This window comes from Meleagris gallopavo, chromosome 29 (assembly GCF_905368555.1).
Source record: "Meleagris gallopavo chromosome 29, MGAL_WU_HG_1.1, whole genome shotgun sequence".
Classification (NCBI taxonomy): domain Eukaryota; kingdom Metazoa; phylum Chordata; class Aves; order Galliformes; family Phasianidae; genus Meleagris; species Meleagris gallopavo.
Window position 1 is genome coordinate 4,592,331 of NC_139432.1, and position 17,812 is coordinate 4,610,142.

Genomic DNA, 17,812 nt, shown 5'->3' on the forward strand with positions numbered 1-17,812 from the left:
GACGGGCACAGAGAGCTTCCAGGAAGGACGGCCGTTGGAGGCACGCATCGCTCAGGGGATTGTTTGTTTTTTCCTAGATCCGGGTGGTTTTGGCTGAACTCCCCCCCTCCTGCAGCGCTTCCCTGGAAAAGGGATTTCAGCAAACGCAGAACTCCCACTGCGGGCAGCGGTGCCTGGAGCCGCTCCCGGTCGGGCTGGAGGGAGGCAGCAGCCGGACCCCTCCCTGCAGATCAGCCCCCGCTTTGCTGGCGGACGCTGCAAACCGGAGCTGTTTGGGTGGGGGGGCCCGGCTGGGCGGCGCCGGCAGCGCTCCCCCCGGAGCCGCTCAGAGCCAAGGCGTTTGGATTCTGCTCCCTGCGTGCTCAGGGCAGCGCTGCCATAAACCCGAGGAGCTGCGGGTCATGCAGTGCGGGTCCCAGGGATGGCACTGCTTAACGGGAACAGCTCGAGTGGTGCTCGGCCCTCCTTCGTGGCTCCTGGCCGACAGACGGACAGCGTGCTGCAAGACGGGGCTGAGCACTGCGGGCAGCAAAGTGCTGCATTTCAGTTGCTAAATCACTGCAGTGAGATAAACAGTGCGCTGATTTATTGACCCCCCCCAGAGGGCCGCGTGGCACAGAGTCCGAAATGAGAGCAGTGCGGGGGGAGGAGGGTCCGTGCAGACCCAGTGCTGCAGGGCTGAGCGCATTGACGTCAGCCAGGGCTCCGGCCCAAATGCGTCCCAGTTCCTTCCAAATCCCAGTGTTTCGCTGTCATGAAAATGTCAGTGTTTATTTCTCACCCTGTGGCGATGTGAGGAGGTCGTGGTGCTCTGGGACATGGCTTTGCAGAAAGGGCAGAAGAATTCGGAGGCGTTGGGCACAGCTGTGCTGTGCTGGCAGCTCTGCCACCACCCGTGCTTGCAGAGGAGACTGGGACCTTCCAACGCAGCCCACTGACTTCAGACACCGTGATGCTGCTCTACTGCCACAGTGCCCCCCCAGACCTCCCCCTCTCCATGGGGAGGGGGCACAGGGCCGTGGCTGCAGGGATGGGGCTCAGCACACCCATTCTATCCAGCACGTGGCAGTGGCTGGGCGCTAAGGGGCGGGCAGCAGCTTGCTGATGAAGTCGATGACAAGTGCTGCTGGCTGCACAGGGTCGTACTCTGCAAACAGGTGGCACAGGTTCTCCGAATCCATCTGGCTTTTGGCCACGAACCCGAAGATTCTTTGGAAAAGGAGAGGGAGAGGCGCTGAGCTGCAGAGGGACCCGCTCCAAACAGCCCCGGCACCGATCCCGCTCCATCCCCTCCTTGGCCCGCACCCCAGTCACGTTTGCTGGGAAGGAAAGCGGCCGGGAGAAGCATTCTGGCAGCACCGCGTCCTCCAACAAGGAGAGGAAGAGCCGCGCTGTTGGCTGGGGGGGGGGCAGGGGCCAGGCAGGGGTCCCGTCTGGGGGCACAGAGCTGAGCCCCTCCCCTCCCCTGTGCAGTGAGGTCAGAGCCCCCACCCGTCCCCTCTTCAGCCACCCCCGTTTCCAAGCGAGGGTTCTGCATCAGGGTCGGGCTCTCACCTGGAGGATTTGCAGTACTTCTGCCACCTAAAGGGAAGGAGAACATTTCAGGGTCAGCTCTGCACAGCAGCTCTCGCCCCTCTGCCCCCCTGTGCCCCACACTCACTTCCTGCCCTCAGGGTCCATCCCGCAGAACCGGACGGCAGTCAGTGGGTAGTGCCGCCTGAAGAACACCCTGTGGGGAGGGGGCACAGCGTCAGGGCGGGGGGCACCACGGGGGCTCTGGGTTCTCAGACCGACACACAGCCCCACAGCATCCCAGCACCGCTGGAACACCGCCGCCCACTGCACTGAGAGCAGCACCGCGCGGTGCTGTGAGCACAGGGATGTTGCAACACAGCTCCGTGCTGCAGAACGCAAGGAGCTCTGCAAAGCAGGGAGCTGCCCTGCCCTGAGCCCCGACCTCCTCTGCACGTCCGTCAGTGTGACGCCCTGCTCCGACGCTCTCAGGCGGACGAGGGTGGGTGTGGGCAGCGGATCCAACTCCAGGGTGCAGGACGTGGCCTTTTGCACAGCCGGGGCTCCCACCAGTGTCTCTGTGCTCACCGAGCCCAGGTACAGCGCATTGCACTCTGTGGGAACAGCACACAGCGGGGTCAGCATCCACCGCATCCTACAGCATCCTGCAGCATCCCTGAAACATCCCTACAGCATCCTTGTGGCATCCCACTGCGCCCCTGCAGCCCCCAGGCCCCTCATCCCCCCAGGATGGGAGCAGCGCTCCTGGGTCAGGTTCAGTTCTGCTGACAATGAGAGACTGGGGGACGTGGAAATTCTTTGCGAATGTGCGTTCCAGTTTACTCAAATGCTTTGTGCTCATTGTTTTAAAAGTCAAAATGTTTAATTTTTGGTTTCTAAATGTCAGATCTGGCTTTTTTTCCCCTTCTGTTTATTGCATACTTCCAGTAATGAAAAGCAGAAGCCCCCCAGGCCAGCTGACAGCTTAGGGCTGGCTGAAGACATGACATTCGGGGCTGACTGTGTTGTTCCTGGTCAGGCTGAACTTTTCCATTTGCCAACTCGTTGTTCAGAATTTCCAGCAGTGACCGCACTGTGACACCAGCGCTGCCCCAGCCCCGCTCCCACCCGCAGCCCCCACCCACCCCCACTGGGGCCCTCAGTGGAACCCAGCGATGGCTCCAAACAGCCCCTGCTCCCCATCCCTCCCCTGGGAACCCCCCCTTCAGTGCCCTGAATGAAGGCAATGGGGAGAGAGCCTTAAAAACCGGAGGCGGTGTGAAAACGGAGGACTTTGGGGTCAGCATCCGCCTCGGGACCTCAAGAGCTGCCTTCTCCAGCACACCCACAGCTCAGCACCGCTCCTGCGCTCACCTGCGGATCTCTTCAGCGGGGACTGCGTGGGGCCGGGGCCGCAGTCGGGGCCGTCCTCTCCATCTGTGAGATCTGCGCGGGGCACAGGCGGAGCAGCAGTGCTGCAGGCTGGGCTGCTCCATGCTCTCTGCTTGGCGTGAGCCGAACGCCTTCTGACGCTCGGAGCAGTGCAGCACGGGCTGGGACACGGGGGGGGGGTTGCAGGAGCACTGCGCTCACACCTACCTTGGGCAGGGATGCGCAGCGCGCAGGGCAGGGCCAGCGGGGTGATGGCGTGCTGGTACACAAAGGCAGGCAGGCTCCCTGCAGCACCGGGCAGATCAGCACTCGGCCCCCGCACGTGCCCGGGGAGTGCGGGAGGGGGGGCACGAAGGGGGGGCCGGGGTGGCATCACGGCCGTGCCGGCTCCGTCCTTACCGAAGTACAGCTCCTCGCTGGCGCCCCGCAGGTGCACCCCTTTGGCCGAGGACTCGATGAGGAAATGCCGGACGAGGTCGCTGCTGTCATCACCTTTGGGTGACACGGAGGGGCTGTCAGCGCTGTGAGGCTGGGTTCGGTGACGCCCCTGTGCCCCCCGCCAGGCCCCCACCTGGAGCGCCGGGAACCTTCATGGCCAGCCCGAAGGAGCCGCGGTACGACGTGCTGTCCCGCACCAGGAACGCGCCCGGCTCCTGGTCCTGCAGCAGCTGGATGGCTGTGGGGCACAGTGAGGCTCAGCCCAGTGCAGCGGGGTCCCCCACCCCAGGCACAGGGCTGCCCCAGGCGCCCATCCTCACCTCGGTCCCTGCTCATGGTGGGCTTGAACCAGAACTTCGAGGTGTCCATCACGAACTTCAAGGTGGGCTGCTCGGCCCGGAGGGGACCTGCAGGGGAGGAGAGCGGAGCTGGGGACCCCAACCTCTGTGAGGAGCGTGGCCCTGCCGGGGGATCGCTCCCTCCTGCCGGCCCACAGAGCTCTCCTGCTTTTCCCACGAGAATCCCAATTAAACCCCCATGCCTGGAGAGCTGCCTCTGCCGATCTCCCTGGAGCACAACGGCCCCATTGTCTGCCCCTGAATGAGGGACCTCACAGACCTCGGTACCTTTAATGTCCTCCAGAGCAAATGGGAACCCCATCCTCCTCCCCCAGCTCCAGGCCCCACACCAGTGTGAGCCGACAGAACTACGGCCCTCGCTTTCAGCTGCCGTCAATGAGTGCATCTGCACCTCCAGTGGGACCAGAGCATTGCTGGTCCCCCCCACCTCCCCAAGCAAGGAGTTGCATGCCATGGGGATGCCCTGAGGTTCCCCAGCTCCAGCATGGACCCCACATTCCTCGCATCCATCCCCCACGGATGAATCCCCCCCCCCAAGAGCTGCCCTATAGCAAAGCACTTACTGTCAGGGACGCAGGTGAGCGTGGGTGCTGACAGCGCGTTGTTGAGGGTGCTGAGCCCTGGGCCGGGCTGCACAGGGGCTGGGGGGGCTGTGCTCAGGCCGGGGAAGGGTATCCCACCTGGCTCCAAGCACCCATTGACCAGCAGCACCGGGACATCGGGGAGGATGGAGGGTGGGCAGCTGCTGGCCTGGCCCTTCAGGGAGAGGCTGGGTGGGACAGGGCAGGCTGCAGGGGGCTGGGGGGGGCACAGAGCTTCTCCAGAACGAGACCTGGTGCCAGGTGATGATGTCTGGGGGCTGCCCACAAAGCCGGGGGGGGATGGGCAGGCGGCGTCGGGGTCGCTGGCGTGGAGCGAGTGGGTGCTGCTGCAGGAGGAGGGAAGGAGGGAGGCATCAGGAGGTGCTGCAGGGCTGGGGCACTGTGCACGCATCTGCCCACAGCCCACCCCACACCACTGCCATCACTCCCACCCTAGTGGATAAGGGCTGGGACAATGGCACGGGGTACCCCATCCACCCCCACCGCCAGCCTGAGGCGGGGCACAGGGCTCAGCTCACCTCCCAAAGACGTAACTGGTGTCAGAGCAGGGGCTCATGGAGAGCAGGGACACCTCGCTGCCCCTCTGCTGCGCCCTCACTGCCTGCATGGGTTTCAGCAGCTGGTCGGCACCCGGTGATGTGCGGGGGGAGATGCTCTGCCCGGCTCGGGGAAGGGGCACGGCGATGCTCTCGGACATAGAGCAGCCCGGGGGGGCCGAGCGGGGGCTGTCGGGCCGTGCAGGGCTGGAGAACACCACGCTGCCGTTGGTGCAGTGCCCTCTGGGTGCTGCTGGGTGGGGCAGGAGGCCACTGCTCTGGGGAGACCTGGAGAAAGGGCTGGGGGAGCCCTGCAGCACCTCGGTGCACTTGGCTCTGGTCGGCGTCATCTCGATGTACTTAATGTCTGGAGGCAGAAAGAGAAGGACCGTTACAATCCAGCGCCTGTTGGGTAACCTCACCCCCAACCCCAACCCCAACCCCCGGTGCTGGCGGCTGTAGGAGGGTTACATGCAGCCACGTCTGCCAGACCCCCCCGCGCCAGCACCGCACGCTGCCTGCCAGGACCTGCCATGGGTGCTCCCTGCAGCAGCTGCTGTGTTTGTGTCTGACTCAAGGGGAAACCATCCAATGTGACGTCAGGCCGGGGGGGCCCGGCCCGCAGGATCCCCCCTCACTCCGATGCTTCCCGGTGGGGAGGGGCTGCACCTCACAGCCTCTTTGCTTGCCCTGTTTATGCAGTTGGGGCACAGCACACAGCACGGAGCAGCCACCTGAGCTGCAGGGTCCCATGAACACCACGGCACGACCCCCCTGGGGAGGGGCTGCACACTGCAGGCGGTGGATTTCCACCCACGTTTCCTTCTGCATCCCCGAACACGCCGGCACTCCGGGCTGAGCCAGCAGAGCCTGCAGCAGCAGGCAGTGGGTTGGGGCTCCAGCGCCTCGCTCTGAACATGCCCAGCTTTGTCCTCAGCTCCTGCACCGTGCTCGGCCCTTCTGAGCCGCGCTCTGCAGACAGGAGAGCCGTCATGCAGCGTGGCTGCAGTGTGGTGTGGGCAGTGGGAGCACGGGGCTGCTCGAAGCATCGGCACACAAACACTGCTGGCTGGGCACTGCTTGTCAATGTGTCCCTCAAAAGAAAAAATAACCTCATTTGAAGAAACAACAACTGAAACGCCTTCATGTTCCGGGCTGGCGAAGCCCTGTGCCTCCCACTGAGGCTCCTGCTTATCAGGTGTGGTTAAACCTCAAATATTTGCTCGGGCTCTTGGCATGCTGCTCAGCACCAAGGAGCGGCAGCGGGAGCACGGGGTGGGCTGAAGGGCTGCTCCCTGCCAGCACCACAGCAACCCAGCCCTGCTCCCAGGCAGTTCTACTGCCGCTGCGCGATGGAAACTCTCCTGCCACGTAGAGGATCAAAACCCGCATTGTGTTTCCCATCAGAGAAGAGCAAAGCCCTCCCACGTGCCTCCGGGTGCAGGCAGCCTCCTGCCAGCCCTGGCTGGTTTGCAGGAGCTGAGCGGCACCTCGGGCAGAAAGGAGGGTGTGTAAATGGTTTGGAAAGTGCCGCAGGGTCGGTGCGGGGCTGCGTGTCTGCTGGGGAGGAGATGGAGCCCGAGGGATGGGTGCTGCCCACACTGCAGTGCAGCAACGAAGCCTACACAGAAAAAGAGCTGCTAAGACAAAATGGAAGCCAAAGCGAGGCTGTTCCCACCAAGCACAGGGTCGGACTGCCAGCTGCTGGGTCCCACACGTAGTGCCAGCTTTCCCAATCCAGCAGCACGCTGCCTGCTGGGAGCCATGGGCGGGCACTGCTGCCCACCTCACTGCCCAAAGTAGTAGCACGAGGAGAAAAGGGCCCAACGTGCACTTTGCCACAGCCCTTATCTGCAAGGCCACCCCTCCCATTAGTGCAGCACAAGGCGCAGCCGCATGCGGAACGCCCAAACCCTGTGCTGTGCCCACGTGCCGCACCCTGTGCGCCCATTCCCAGCTCCTTGCTGCCCAGCTGGGGCTCAGCATGCTCAGCACAAACCCCTCACCCTCCCCCAACCCCACAGCACACACAGGAGTTCCCAAAAGGAACCAGGGAGAACTGGTCTCCCCACACCCTTAGGCCTGAAGGGTGGGATGTTATCTCTGGAAGGAGGGCTGCAAGCAGATTTCCGTGGCATTTTGGTGCCTAAGGCTGCAGCTGGGCACTGTGCAGCCTGGCTGCTCTCAGCCAGGTGCTCCCACAGCAGCACACCTCCCCGCACAGCATCACAGCCACCTCACAGCACAGGGCCCCCAGCACTGCACTGTGGGCAGAGCCCTGGGGTTGGGAGCAGCACAGCACCGAGGGGGAATGATGCACTGCAGAACTGCTGGCGTGCAGCACCCCAGCGTGTGAGCAGGACTGGGCTGTGTGTGCTGCTCCGTGCTGCAGGTATGGGATATGCTGCTGGAGGAGCACGCAGCCCTGGAAAAAGAATTTCCCTGGCCAAACGCTGGGGAACATCAACAAGGGGTGGCTGTGCAATGAGCAGCGCCTTAGCCCTGGGCTTTGGAAATCTGGCTCCAGGTTCCAATGTTCTGAGGGTGAAGTGTGACCCATGCAGGGCCCCACTGCCCTCCTGCAGGGTTGGGGCTCTGTGGGGTCAGGTGTGTCACTGTCCATCTGCACTCACTGCTGGCAGCAGTGTGGGCCAGGAGCTTTCTGAGAGTGACACATCCCATTCCTCATGGGAAATTCCTTCTCCAAATACAGGGGAGCAAATATTAACCTGGATTAAAGGCTGCTCTCCCTGGTTGCTCTGGGGTCCCATTGAGTATGCGAGGCGTGACATTCTGGGGGTGTGTGGGCACCCAGCCCCTCCTCCTTCCCATCACACACCGATATGACACAGGTCCCACTGAGGACATCGCTGCGCCCACACCATCCTCATCCTCAGCCCGAGATGGGAGCCCACAGCCCCCACCCACCTGCTGCCTCCACGTCGTGCTGTGGGGTGCCAGCAGCGTCCCCCCGGGCAGCAGGCACGGCCGCGTCCTTCCTCGGCTGGCAGGAGAGCGGCTGGAAGCTGGGGTCGAGCTCCAGGATCATCCGGTTGAGGTTCTCTATGGAGATGTCCAAGATGGGCGACCCGAGGTGGGTGCCGGGCTCCGTGCCCACGTCCTCCCGCCGCAGGGGCGGCTCCTGCGGTGCTGGGTGACCTCCCTGCAGCCCCCGGGTGGGCAGCGGGGCTGCGGCGCGGCGCACAGCGCCGGGCTCAGCCCAGGCGTCCGACGAGTAGTAGGAGCACGGGGCGGGCAGGCGCGGGGTGCCCTCCTGGGATGGGACGCACACACTCTGCCCCACGCGCAGCACGTGGCTGTGGATGACCTGAGACATGGCTGAGCACAGACCCTCCTCCTTCTTCTCCCGCCGCTGCAGCTCCCACGTCGGCCCCACGGAGCCGGGGCTCCTCCTCGGCCCACAGCTCCGGCAGGAGAGGAATCTGAGGAATGCAGGAGAGCGGCGTTACACGAGGCGTGCTGCGGGCAGGGGCCGGCTGCAGCAGAAACTGTGAGCGGGAGCACAAGGCGGTGCAGGAAAGGGCCTGTCCTGCTCTGCACCACCTTCACTGCACGGCTGGGCGAGGGCAGGGGCAATCACGGCGCATCCCAGGATTTGGCAGCCTGAAAAGATGTAGTAGTGCTCATTTTATTGCAAGGAGTGAAATACAGCAGTGGCCCCTGGACGGGGGGGAATCCCTGCTCCCAGCGGCTGCACCAGGCACGGACAGCAACATCGGCTGCCTGCAAACGCAGTGGGGAACCTCACTCGTGCGCCTCAGGATGAGGAAAACCGTCCTGCCCCATCACAGCAGCGGAGGTGCAGCATCCCAGAGCTCAGGACAGCTCAGGTCCCGGGCAGCGCCGCGCCGCTGGGGGGACCCGGAGGACGTCAGGAGCTCAGGGCTGCCCCGCATCCTGCGGAGCAGCGCGTAACGCAAACACCGCAACGCACCTCCCAAAATATTTGCCCTTTCTTGCACCAGGCCCTGACTAATTAGGTGGCCTCTCTCCGGCTGATTAACGATGGAGTCAGAGGATTAGGGAGCAGACGCGGTGCTCCGTGGGCGGGGGCCGCGCTCCGTTCCGTCACGTCTGGCAGCAGTGACTCATTGCGGTGCCCGGCGGCACCCGAGGGCTCCTTTGCCCCAGCAGCGCGGGCTGAGCGGACCCCCATCCCCACCCCCACCCGCCCAGCAGCGCAGGCCGGGAGGGAGCGTTTGTTCAATAGGAAGGAAGAGTCATCCCAGGTCAGAACCGCGAGCCCAGCCGAGCAAAAATTGGATTCCCCCGCGGGGAGCGGAGCTGCCTGGCTCAGTCAGCGCCCGCACGGCGCAGCTGGATTTAATTTCAGTAGGTACAGAAGTAACGTGCGGCACGCACGAGCCGGCGGCGCCTCCAGGAGCGCACAGCCTACACTGAGCCTCTCGTTTTCCCCCTGCCGGATGCTGCTGATGTTCAGCTGCAAGCAGCTCCTGCCCTCCCATGATGGAAGCACGGGCTCGCCCCAGGCCCTGCGGCTGCCAGAGCTGCCCACAGCACTTCCCAGCGCTCCAGATGCCCTACGTGTGGCCCAGCATCGCTCCGGGTCTGCATGGAAGCACCAGGGGAGGAACAAGGCTACTGCTGGAGGAAATGATAACGCCCGCACGTGGGCAGAGCGTGGCCTGTGGGCACTGGAGTGCAGCAGCCACAGAGCCCCACATGTGTGGGACAGAGTCCTCCTGAGCATCCTGATGTGTTTCCTTGGGACAGACGTCTGAGCCGGGACACAGAGTGGGAACCAACACAGCACGTCAGCTGCCAGGGCTGGGGTGGTTGTCCTCAGAATACGAGCCTGGGACGCTGTCAACAAGGAAGAGCCTTGAGACAGTCTGACCTACAGAGCTCAGCACACCCAGCTTAATGACCGTGGGGCTGCTCGGTGATTGCTCCGACGAGCAGGGCGTGCTGCTGACCTGAGCAACATAGCTGCCATGGTCAGAGTGCTTGGCCTGCAGACACAGCGCTGCACAGCCCTGCAGCTGCAGAGTCTGCACTGGGACCAGGGGCAGTGGGTGCCCAAGGAGGGGCAGTGCACCCCAGTGAAGCAATTGGAAGCTCAGCAGCAAACAGCATCACGCGTTTATGGGAGGTGGAGCAGTTGCAGAGTGCTCCAGTTGCTCCCCCCTTCCCCTCTGAGGACCCTCTCCTCCCCTCCAGGATCCTCTATCTCTCCACGCTGGGGCTTGCAGCAGGGCTGCACCTCCAGAGGAGTCTGTCCAGAAATAGATGGTGTTGGCTAATCTCAGGAATGCTTGGGATGAGTTACGGGAACATGAGACCTTCTCTGGAGCTGCAGCCTGGATTCCTCTTGCTGCCCAGATTCCTGCAGCCTGCAGGCAGGTCTTAGTGGCAGGCTGTGTTACACAGCCTTATTTCACCAAAAGCTGCAGTGCTGGGGGCTGTTCCCCCACAATTTGGGGGTGCTAAGGGAAGGGGCAGAGAGGGAGCTGCTGCAGGGGACCCAGCAGAGCTTTAAGCACATCACTGTTCCTACAATCCCACCACAAATCCTATAGGGACAGCACCGATGTCCCCATGTGGGAGAGGACCCCAGGACGGGATGAGGACCTCCTCACCCCCCCCCCCCCCATATCACAGCACTGCCCTCCTCACACCCACTGCCTGCACGGAGGGGTGACAGTCTGCAGCCACTCGCACAACTCCCACACAAACACTGCCCAGATCTCCGGGCAGCAGCATCACAACAGCGCTGGGACCTCACGGCCGAGGAGCTGCGCGACCCCAGCGCACAGCGATTGCGATCCCCCACCCCACGAGCAGCGCCCGGGCAGCGAATAGCACCGTGCTGAGCAGGAGGGAGGGAAGGGATGAAAGAAAGAAACAACGCAACCACAACCAACGCCAGCAGGGAAAGCCGAAAGAACTGAAATAAAAGCACAGAGAGCGCCGAGATGTGCCCCGAAGGCGGCTCCGCACGGTACCTGCACGGCAGCCCTTCAGCCCCCGATCCGACACAGCCCCTCCCCGAGCGCCCGGGATATAGGGCCGCTCCCTCCCACCGGGCCAGGTGTGCAGCGGGAGGGGAGGGAAAGGGAGGGGAGGAGACGAGGAGAGGCGAGGGGAGCTGCGCTGCGCTGCCCTCTGGCACCGCGGGCGGGGCTGCGTGCGGGGCCGGGCGCTGCTCGTCCTGCAGCATGCGGGGCATCGCCTCGTGTGACCCCAGGAGCTGCCGGGGCTGTGCCGAGTTAAGACATACACGTATCCATACAGCACCCGGAGCTCAGTGGGGATGATGATGACAAATAATCCCCCAGCAACTCTCCGCAGCGCCGCCCGTTTTGCCCCGGGGTTGTCCCGCTGTCAGTGGGCACGGAGCCACGGAGCTGCATTAACACCCCGCGTCTGAAATGCCCTTCCTCCAGGAAACCTCCGGCTCTGCTGCCCAGGAATGCTTTCAGCTCACCGCCACGCCGCAGAGGGACCCTTTGAAACGCCCGGTTTATCAGGAAGCACATCATATAAAATCCCACTCCTTTCAATTCCTCGAACTCCCTTTACGACCTTCCCGACGTTTTATTTATTGTTTTTTTCCTGCCGTTACATCCCTGGGCAAACATTGCAGCTCGCAGCCCTTCCTGCCGCGCCGCTCCCCCCGCACAGCAGCACCTGCAGGGCAGCCCCGGCTGAGCTCCCCAAGGCCCAGCAGCGCCCAAATGCTCCGTGCCGATCCCATCCGTGTGCTCCGGGCTCTGTGAGGCCTCTGCGTCCCCGGGTGAAGCAATTCCTCCCGGCTGGGTGTGGGATGGTTGCTGCTGGGGGCACTTTCAGAGGCAGATCGCAATCCTTCATTCCCTTAACGCTGCCCGCAGTGCCATTCACACCCCTTTGTGCGCAGCGCTCCGGGCTCTTCTGGGGGACAGCTGCTATAGAGGATGGCTGTTGCGCTGCAGACTCCTCCCAGAGCAGCGTGGGACCCTCAGGAAAGCAGCCCAAGCGTTTTCCCTTGGCCTCGCTGCTCCTGCAGCTCAGCCAAGCTGCAATCCCTGCCCTGCACTCGGCTTGCAGCACAGAATTAACGGGGTGGGCAGAGCACACAGACCTCCAAAGACCAAACACCCTCCGTGCTCCGCAGCTGTTACAGCCTGATTAGGCTTTTACCCTAATTACTCTCATTACCAGGTTGAGGTGAATTTGCTCCGATGTTTTGGGTTTAAGCAGTGAGGGACACATGGATTGACCTCCCCAGCTGAGGCAGGCTGCAAAAAATCCCAGTTCGTTTCAGCAGTGTGAGCAGATAGCTGCGCAATTGGGATCGTGGAGGGTTTGTAAGTGCATGGTTACATCTTTGTGGAATTTGAACAAAGTAAACATGCAGATACCTGTGAGCTGAGACAGCAAAGGGCCTTTCAGAGGATATGAATAAGACTTGGGAGCACTTCCCTGGAATTCACGTGTGCAAATATGGAGAAAAGGTGGAGAAGGAGCGCCCGGGCGGGACGTCCTGCTGCAGTCCGTGCCCAGTGCCTGCAGCCCCATCCCACATCCCCTGTCCCCCCCTTGGAGATGCATGGCAGCACTGAGCCCCAGGGCAGGGCAGGCTGCAGCAGGAGAGCCCCCACTGCCCCCCAGGGCTGCAAAATAGAAGAAAAGGCGCTGAGCACTGAAATGCTGACTCGTGGAAGTGAAATACCCACAGCAAGGCTGGGCACAGAGCGCTGGGTGATGCTGGTGATGGTGAGGACCTCAGCCTGGTGCAGGCGGCCCCCGGTGCCCCCCAGCAGCCCCACATCTGTGCCGTCACCGCTTCCTTCGCCAGCAGCAGGTGAGTCAGCTCCACTTGGAACACCGACGTGCGTTACGCAGAGCGCTGACGCAGCCCCGCGGGTCCCCGGGTTGGGGCTCCTCAGCCGCCTTTTATGGGAAAAGGACTTTTTGTTTTCCATACCTCAGAGGCAGATTTTTGCAGCCCCAGCCTCCGCCGCGCCTGGGAGCACCGGGGACACCCATGGATGGGCCTGGGGAGGGCGGGAGCAGAACTCTGTCCCATGCCCTGAATGCACTCTGTGCTCCTCGAGCAGCTGCACGTGCACATGTGTGTGCTCCAGAAACCTCTCGTTTCTGCAGGCAGTGCTGTAAGAAGGCCTGAGCTCTGGGTACAGCTGGTGACAGCCTCCAGCTGAATTATGATGGCAAAGTTTTCTTCTCTGGAGGGAGACATGTCTGAGCTCTCATGTTGGGAGGAAGAAGGGAATTAAATGCAGCCCCCCTGCCCTGCCCGAGCAGCAGCCGTCCTGCAGAGCTGCGTTTGAAGCCCACACCATCAATTTTCCCTTTTCAAGAAATGACACCTCTGCAGCCCCAGGGCAAGGAACCGTGAACAGCCTTTGTCTTGGAGCTGGCGTCTTTGTTATCAAGGTGAAGCCAGCGAGAACAATTGCTTTCCACACTTGCTTTTCCTCTCTATCTCAGCATTGTTTGCACACACTGCAGTGCCCCACGCCAGCAGCTGATAGGAATTGGCAATTGAAGTGAATTTTGTCCATATTTGCTCAACAGAAAACCCGTGAGCCCTACAGCAACAGGGATGGGAAAAGGATTCCGGGCACAGGGAGCAGCACTAATTACAGCTTTTATTGATAATAGCTGGGGGAAGCAGGAACAAAAGTGACGGCACAGGAAGGGGAAAGGTAGAGCCAGTGTGTATGGAGGGCCTCCAGATGGGTGCAGCAGCCGAGGGATGGAAGAAGAATGGGCTGATTATTGCACGCTTTATTGGGATGGAGCAGTCAGGGATGGAGAGACAGTGGGAACCACACACTGCTCAGGGCTGCAGGGCTGTGCTGAGGGTGGGAGAGGGTGTCCATCCCTACATGGCATCACCCCATGGGACACACTGCAGCACGGGCACACGTTGCTGAGCAGGGATTCCCAGAGGTGCTCCATCCACACCAACACAGCCACGGTGGGCTCCTGCATGGCTCACATTCCAATGAGCCCACAATGGTTCCACGGTTCGTCTGCCTGGGAGCCGACTCACAGCTGCTGACATTTGTCACGCTGAGGCCATTCTGACACTGGTGGCAGCAGCTCACACCTGCAGGCCGGTGCTCCACGTGCTCTCCCCACAGCCTGCGCTGCCTCTGCCTTCACCGCGGGCTCCGCAGGGATGCCGTAGGCTCTCACTGTGCTGTCCCAGCCACGGCAGCTCCCCGATAACCTTCCACCACACATATCAGCAAAGCGTCGGTGCCTCTCACCCCTGTGCGAGGCAGGCAGACACCAGCGGGGCAAAATATTTCGTTTTGGTGCAGGCAAACCCATCACTGCTCCTCTGTTAAGATCTGCTGCCGGCACTGCCCAGGAGGGGAGGGGAGCTGGAAGGCGCACATCGCGGCTCCTCCGCACCCAGCGCTGCACCGCGAGCCCCGGAGCTGCCGCGACAGCACTGCGAACGGCTGCCGTTCAAGGCTGAAGGCGAGGAAGCTGCTAATGGACTCCGAAGGCATCGCAGCCGTTTTCTGGGGGAGAGAAAAAGCTGCGCTTCCACGCTGCCCTCATCGTGCGCTCAGCCACCTCCTGCGTTCACAGCTCCAGCGGGGGGAGACGCGCAGCTGCGACCGCACGGGACGGAGGGCAGCTCGGGCAGCTCGGGCGCTTCGTGCCGCGCTCCTCCATCCCCGCTTGGCGGCTCCCGGCGGCGCGGCGCGCCTTGCTGCCCTGCTTTGCACGCCCGTGAACGAGCACGCGCTCGGCCGCGTTTTCTCCCTCCCTCCTTCCTGTAACGGAGGACGGCTCGCAGCGCCACGGCTCGCAGCAGGAGGAAAAAATCGACTCCTACGGCCAAGAAACCGCGGTGCCCGCAGCAGGCTGAAGGCAGAGCGCGGCCGTTCGTCCGCGTTAGCAGCGGGAATCCCGCACCGCCGCTCCCGTTATCGCCGCCCCGCTCACGCCGCGCAAAAACGGCAGCGGTGCCGCACGAGCTCCGCAGCGCCACCGCGCGGACAGCGGGAGGAGTCCTCCAGAGCTGCGGGAAACGGAACACGAAGCGGCGAAGGGCAGCGCGCAGGGAACGCGAGGAGCACCGGGAGCTCCGTGGGAGGCGCGAACGGCCGCCGCCAACCCGGCTGTGGGGAAACACCGCGCAGCTCCGGCCAGCAGCGAGAGCCCCAGGGCGGGCACAGCCCCGCGCTGAAGCTCCTCGTGGCCGCTCCGCCCCGAGCCGCGAGGAGGCGGCGCTGGGGCCGGGTCACGCGATCCGGGGGATCCGCGCTCTTCCCGTTAGGGGGCGCCGCGCGGTAGCGGCGTTTGCGGAGAGGGTGAAGGGCGCATGCGCGCCCTGCCCGGCACGTGGAGGCGGACGCACGTAAATCGCGCGAAGCCGTCAGTCGCAGCTTCTTGCTGTGCAGAGGGCGCCTCCCTGCGGTCAGTTGGTCCTGGGGGCTCCCTGCGGCTGTGCCCGGCCCGCTGTGCGGCACGGGGCTGCTGGGCGTCGTTAACGGACACAAACGTGTTCCTCTGCTATCCCGCCACTTTGCAGGATTGAAATAGAATCTTTGTAATTTTCCTTTGTGTCGCATCTAGTGCCCATCCCTGCACCCACATCGTTGGCATCAGTGATGCGATCCACACCTCTGGGCAACGATACGATTCACATTCAGGATGTGGCCTCGGCTCCTCCGCTGGCAGCCCTAACAGAACCAAAGGGCTGCACCTGTGCAGGTCCTGAGCTCCTCTTCTGCTGCAGCTGAGCCTCGTGCACAACTGTGCTCTTTATTTATCATTGCGCTGCTGGGTTTTTGTCTGCTCAGACATCCTTTTGCTAATGGCAGGAATTCCTTGCTCCTTGCACACATCCTGGCTTGTGATATTTGGATAACACGAAGCATCTGTACCTCCTGTGTGTTTCTGTCTCTGTTGTGTGCTTGGTGTGGGGAGCAGCGGGTTGGCAGCGTTCCAGGGAACAGAATATTGAAGTGTTTTTGTATGAGGGTGTTGGGAAACTTCCCTTGATAACACATTTCATGTCACTGTATGTTTGTTTCTTTAAGGTTTTGGTGGGTGGAGTGTGGGCTGTGGGGGGATGTTCCTGTCAGGGGGAAGCCAGCTGCATACATGGAACAGCCTTCGTTGTTTTTGTTCATTTCAGTGCTGCAGAAAGACACAAAAAAAGACTTCTTGTCTATGCAGACAGAAGAGGCACCATCAGAGCCAGAGAGTCAGGGAGGTTTCATTTTGCAGGAGGTGTGTTTGAAGTTGAAATGGAGGCAGTAAAATCTTCTGCAGGTTACATTTCAGAACGAATCAAGGCCCTGTTAAAAGTGCTTCCAGTATCTCTAAATTAAAGCAAGCTTGACTGCTCACACAGCACTTCAGTGTGACTTAACTCGTGCTTGCTTTTTGAACCCCCACCTTCGCTTCAGAGAATAAATGTTGATGATTTTTTTGCAGGACTCCCAGGCTGCACTGTGAGCAGCGAGGTGCTGCCTGTGCTGAAGCGTTTCTCAGCCTTTCCCACACGGTGTCAGCATCTCTCAGAGAGACACAGCTGTTGTTGGTCCTGTTTGCTTGCTTCGGGTCGCAGCGTGTTTCAGGGCAGGTGCCGCGACTGAAAACCTCGTGCATGTCTGCAGAAGGAAATGCTTTGTGAGGAAAGGCTCCTTTTGTGCCACTGTTATAAGGGGCTTGGTGTGGTTTGTCTGGCTAGACTGCGAGCCGAGGAAGTCACAGCCTCCCCAGGGAGACGCTACTGCCGTGGTGCAGGGAGCTGCCTGCTCCCGGTCGTGCTGGTGCAGACCGTGGCTGCTTAGGAGCAGGTCTGGGGGGAGCAGGTGCCAGAAGCCCCAAGTGGGACAGCTTTTCTGCAGCGCTGATGCCTCACAACGCGTTGTCTCTGCGCTCCGGTGGACAGGAGCTGAGCTGCTGGAGTTGGGCCGTGGCTGCAGCCCACATCGTGCCCCAGGGCACCCAGCTGAGGAGCACGGTCTGATGGCATCTCACATCTCGCTTCTGATGGCTGGGACACCTTTGTTGTTTGGTACTGGCAGCACACCTTGCAGCAATGCTTGGCCACTGGCTGCTCAACTGCAGGTCAGTGCGGAGCCTTGCCTTGGCAACAGAGGCGTTTTGGTGACTCTTGTGAGGTCTGGTTGATCGCCAGGCCTGCTGCCATCCCATCCCAGCCTGGTGGAAGCCGCGTCTGTCAGAGCACAGCGCTGTGACTTTCGGTGAAGGTTGCTTCTGCATGCAGTCAGGTCCTGAAGTGTGAGCACGAACACTGCAGCTACCTGCGACCCTCCGGTGATGCAGAGAGCATCGACTGAGAATGTGTTAACCTCTTCAAAGGAGCTCTGTGTAACTCCCTGTTGAAGAGCGGGGCTGAGCTGCAGAGTGGCAATCGCTGCTGGCTGTGTTAGTCATCCAGAAAGAGACTTGTTTTTCCTTCTCCCCCTCCCCGCCCTGGCACGGGGGCAGAGATTCTTTCTCACTGCTCGGCGTGGCCACAAGTTAGAAGAAGAAACTTGTTATCTTGAAGGGAATCAGTCAACGCTCCCCTAAAAACATGAGCTTTCATTTGCACAGCTCTGGTGGCGAGACTGAGCGGGGCGTTTAATTTTGCTGCCAGAGCCCCCAGAGTCTGAAACCAGTTCTGCTGGGAGACAAATGCAGACCTGAGCACGTGTGCGTTCACACCTCCTTCCACATTAACGTTCTCATGTAGATGTCAGATGCCCTGTGATAAGATGCAGAGCAGTGGGAGTGCTGCTGTGCTACCTGGTGGGGAAGGCAGAGGGAGTGGGGGGCTTGGAGCCCCGTGTTCCCACTGCCATGGGGCTGTATGTGCCTGGCGGAGGCTGAGGATGGGAATATTTGCTTTCCTTGTAATTAAAGTTGGTAAACCAGAGTGTCTAAATGTGATTTCTAGACCGCACAAAGCCAACGGGATCAAAATCAGAGGAAGTAATTGATG

At 61.7% G+C, this 17,812-nt stretch overlaps 1 protein-coding gene and 1 long non-coding RNA gene across 4 annotated transcripts; one reads left to right on the plus strand and one right to left on the minus strand.

Annotated features, from left to right (window-relative positions):
• Positions 1–564: 564 nt before the first annotated feature.
• On the minus strand, positions 565–10,998 carry TNS4 (tensin 4). 3 transcript variants are annotated; one of them, XM_085210853.1, is made up of 13 exons: positions 10,827–10,998; positions 7,768–8,282; positions 4,822–5,206; positions 4,265–4,626; positions 3,663–3,749; positions 3,476–3,580; positions 3,304–3,396; positions 3,112–3,189; positions 2,887–2,958; positions 1,958–2,126; positions 1,661–1,729; positions 1,555–1,581; positions 565–1,209 (listed from the first exon to the last, which is right to left on the minus strand). In XM_085210853.1, the coding sequence occupies exons 2-13, from the start codon at positions 8,174–8,176 to the stop codon at positions 1,080–1,082; spliced, it is 1,986 nt and encodes a 661-aa protein (XP_085066979.1). In that variant the 5' UTR covers positions 8,177–8,282; positions 10,827–10,998; the 3' UTR covers positions 565–1,079. The 3 variants fall into 3 exon arrangements, with proteins under 3 accessions (XP_085066979.1, XP_019479009.2, XP_085066980.1); XM_019623464.3 differs by having other exon boundaries at positions 4,265–4,629; positions 10,827–10,995; XM_085210854.1 differs by lacking the exon at positions 10,827–10,998 and adding an exon at positions 8,404–8,445 and having other exon boundaries at positions 4,265–4,629.
• Positions 8,279–17,746, plus strand: LOC146542600 (uncharacterized). The gene is made up of 2 exons (XR_014880000.1): positions 8,279–12,667; positions 14,157–17,746. It is a non-coding gene; the product is annotated as an uncharacterized LOC146542600 (long non-coding RNA).
• Positions 17,747–17,812: the final 66 nt, after the last annotated feature.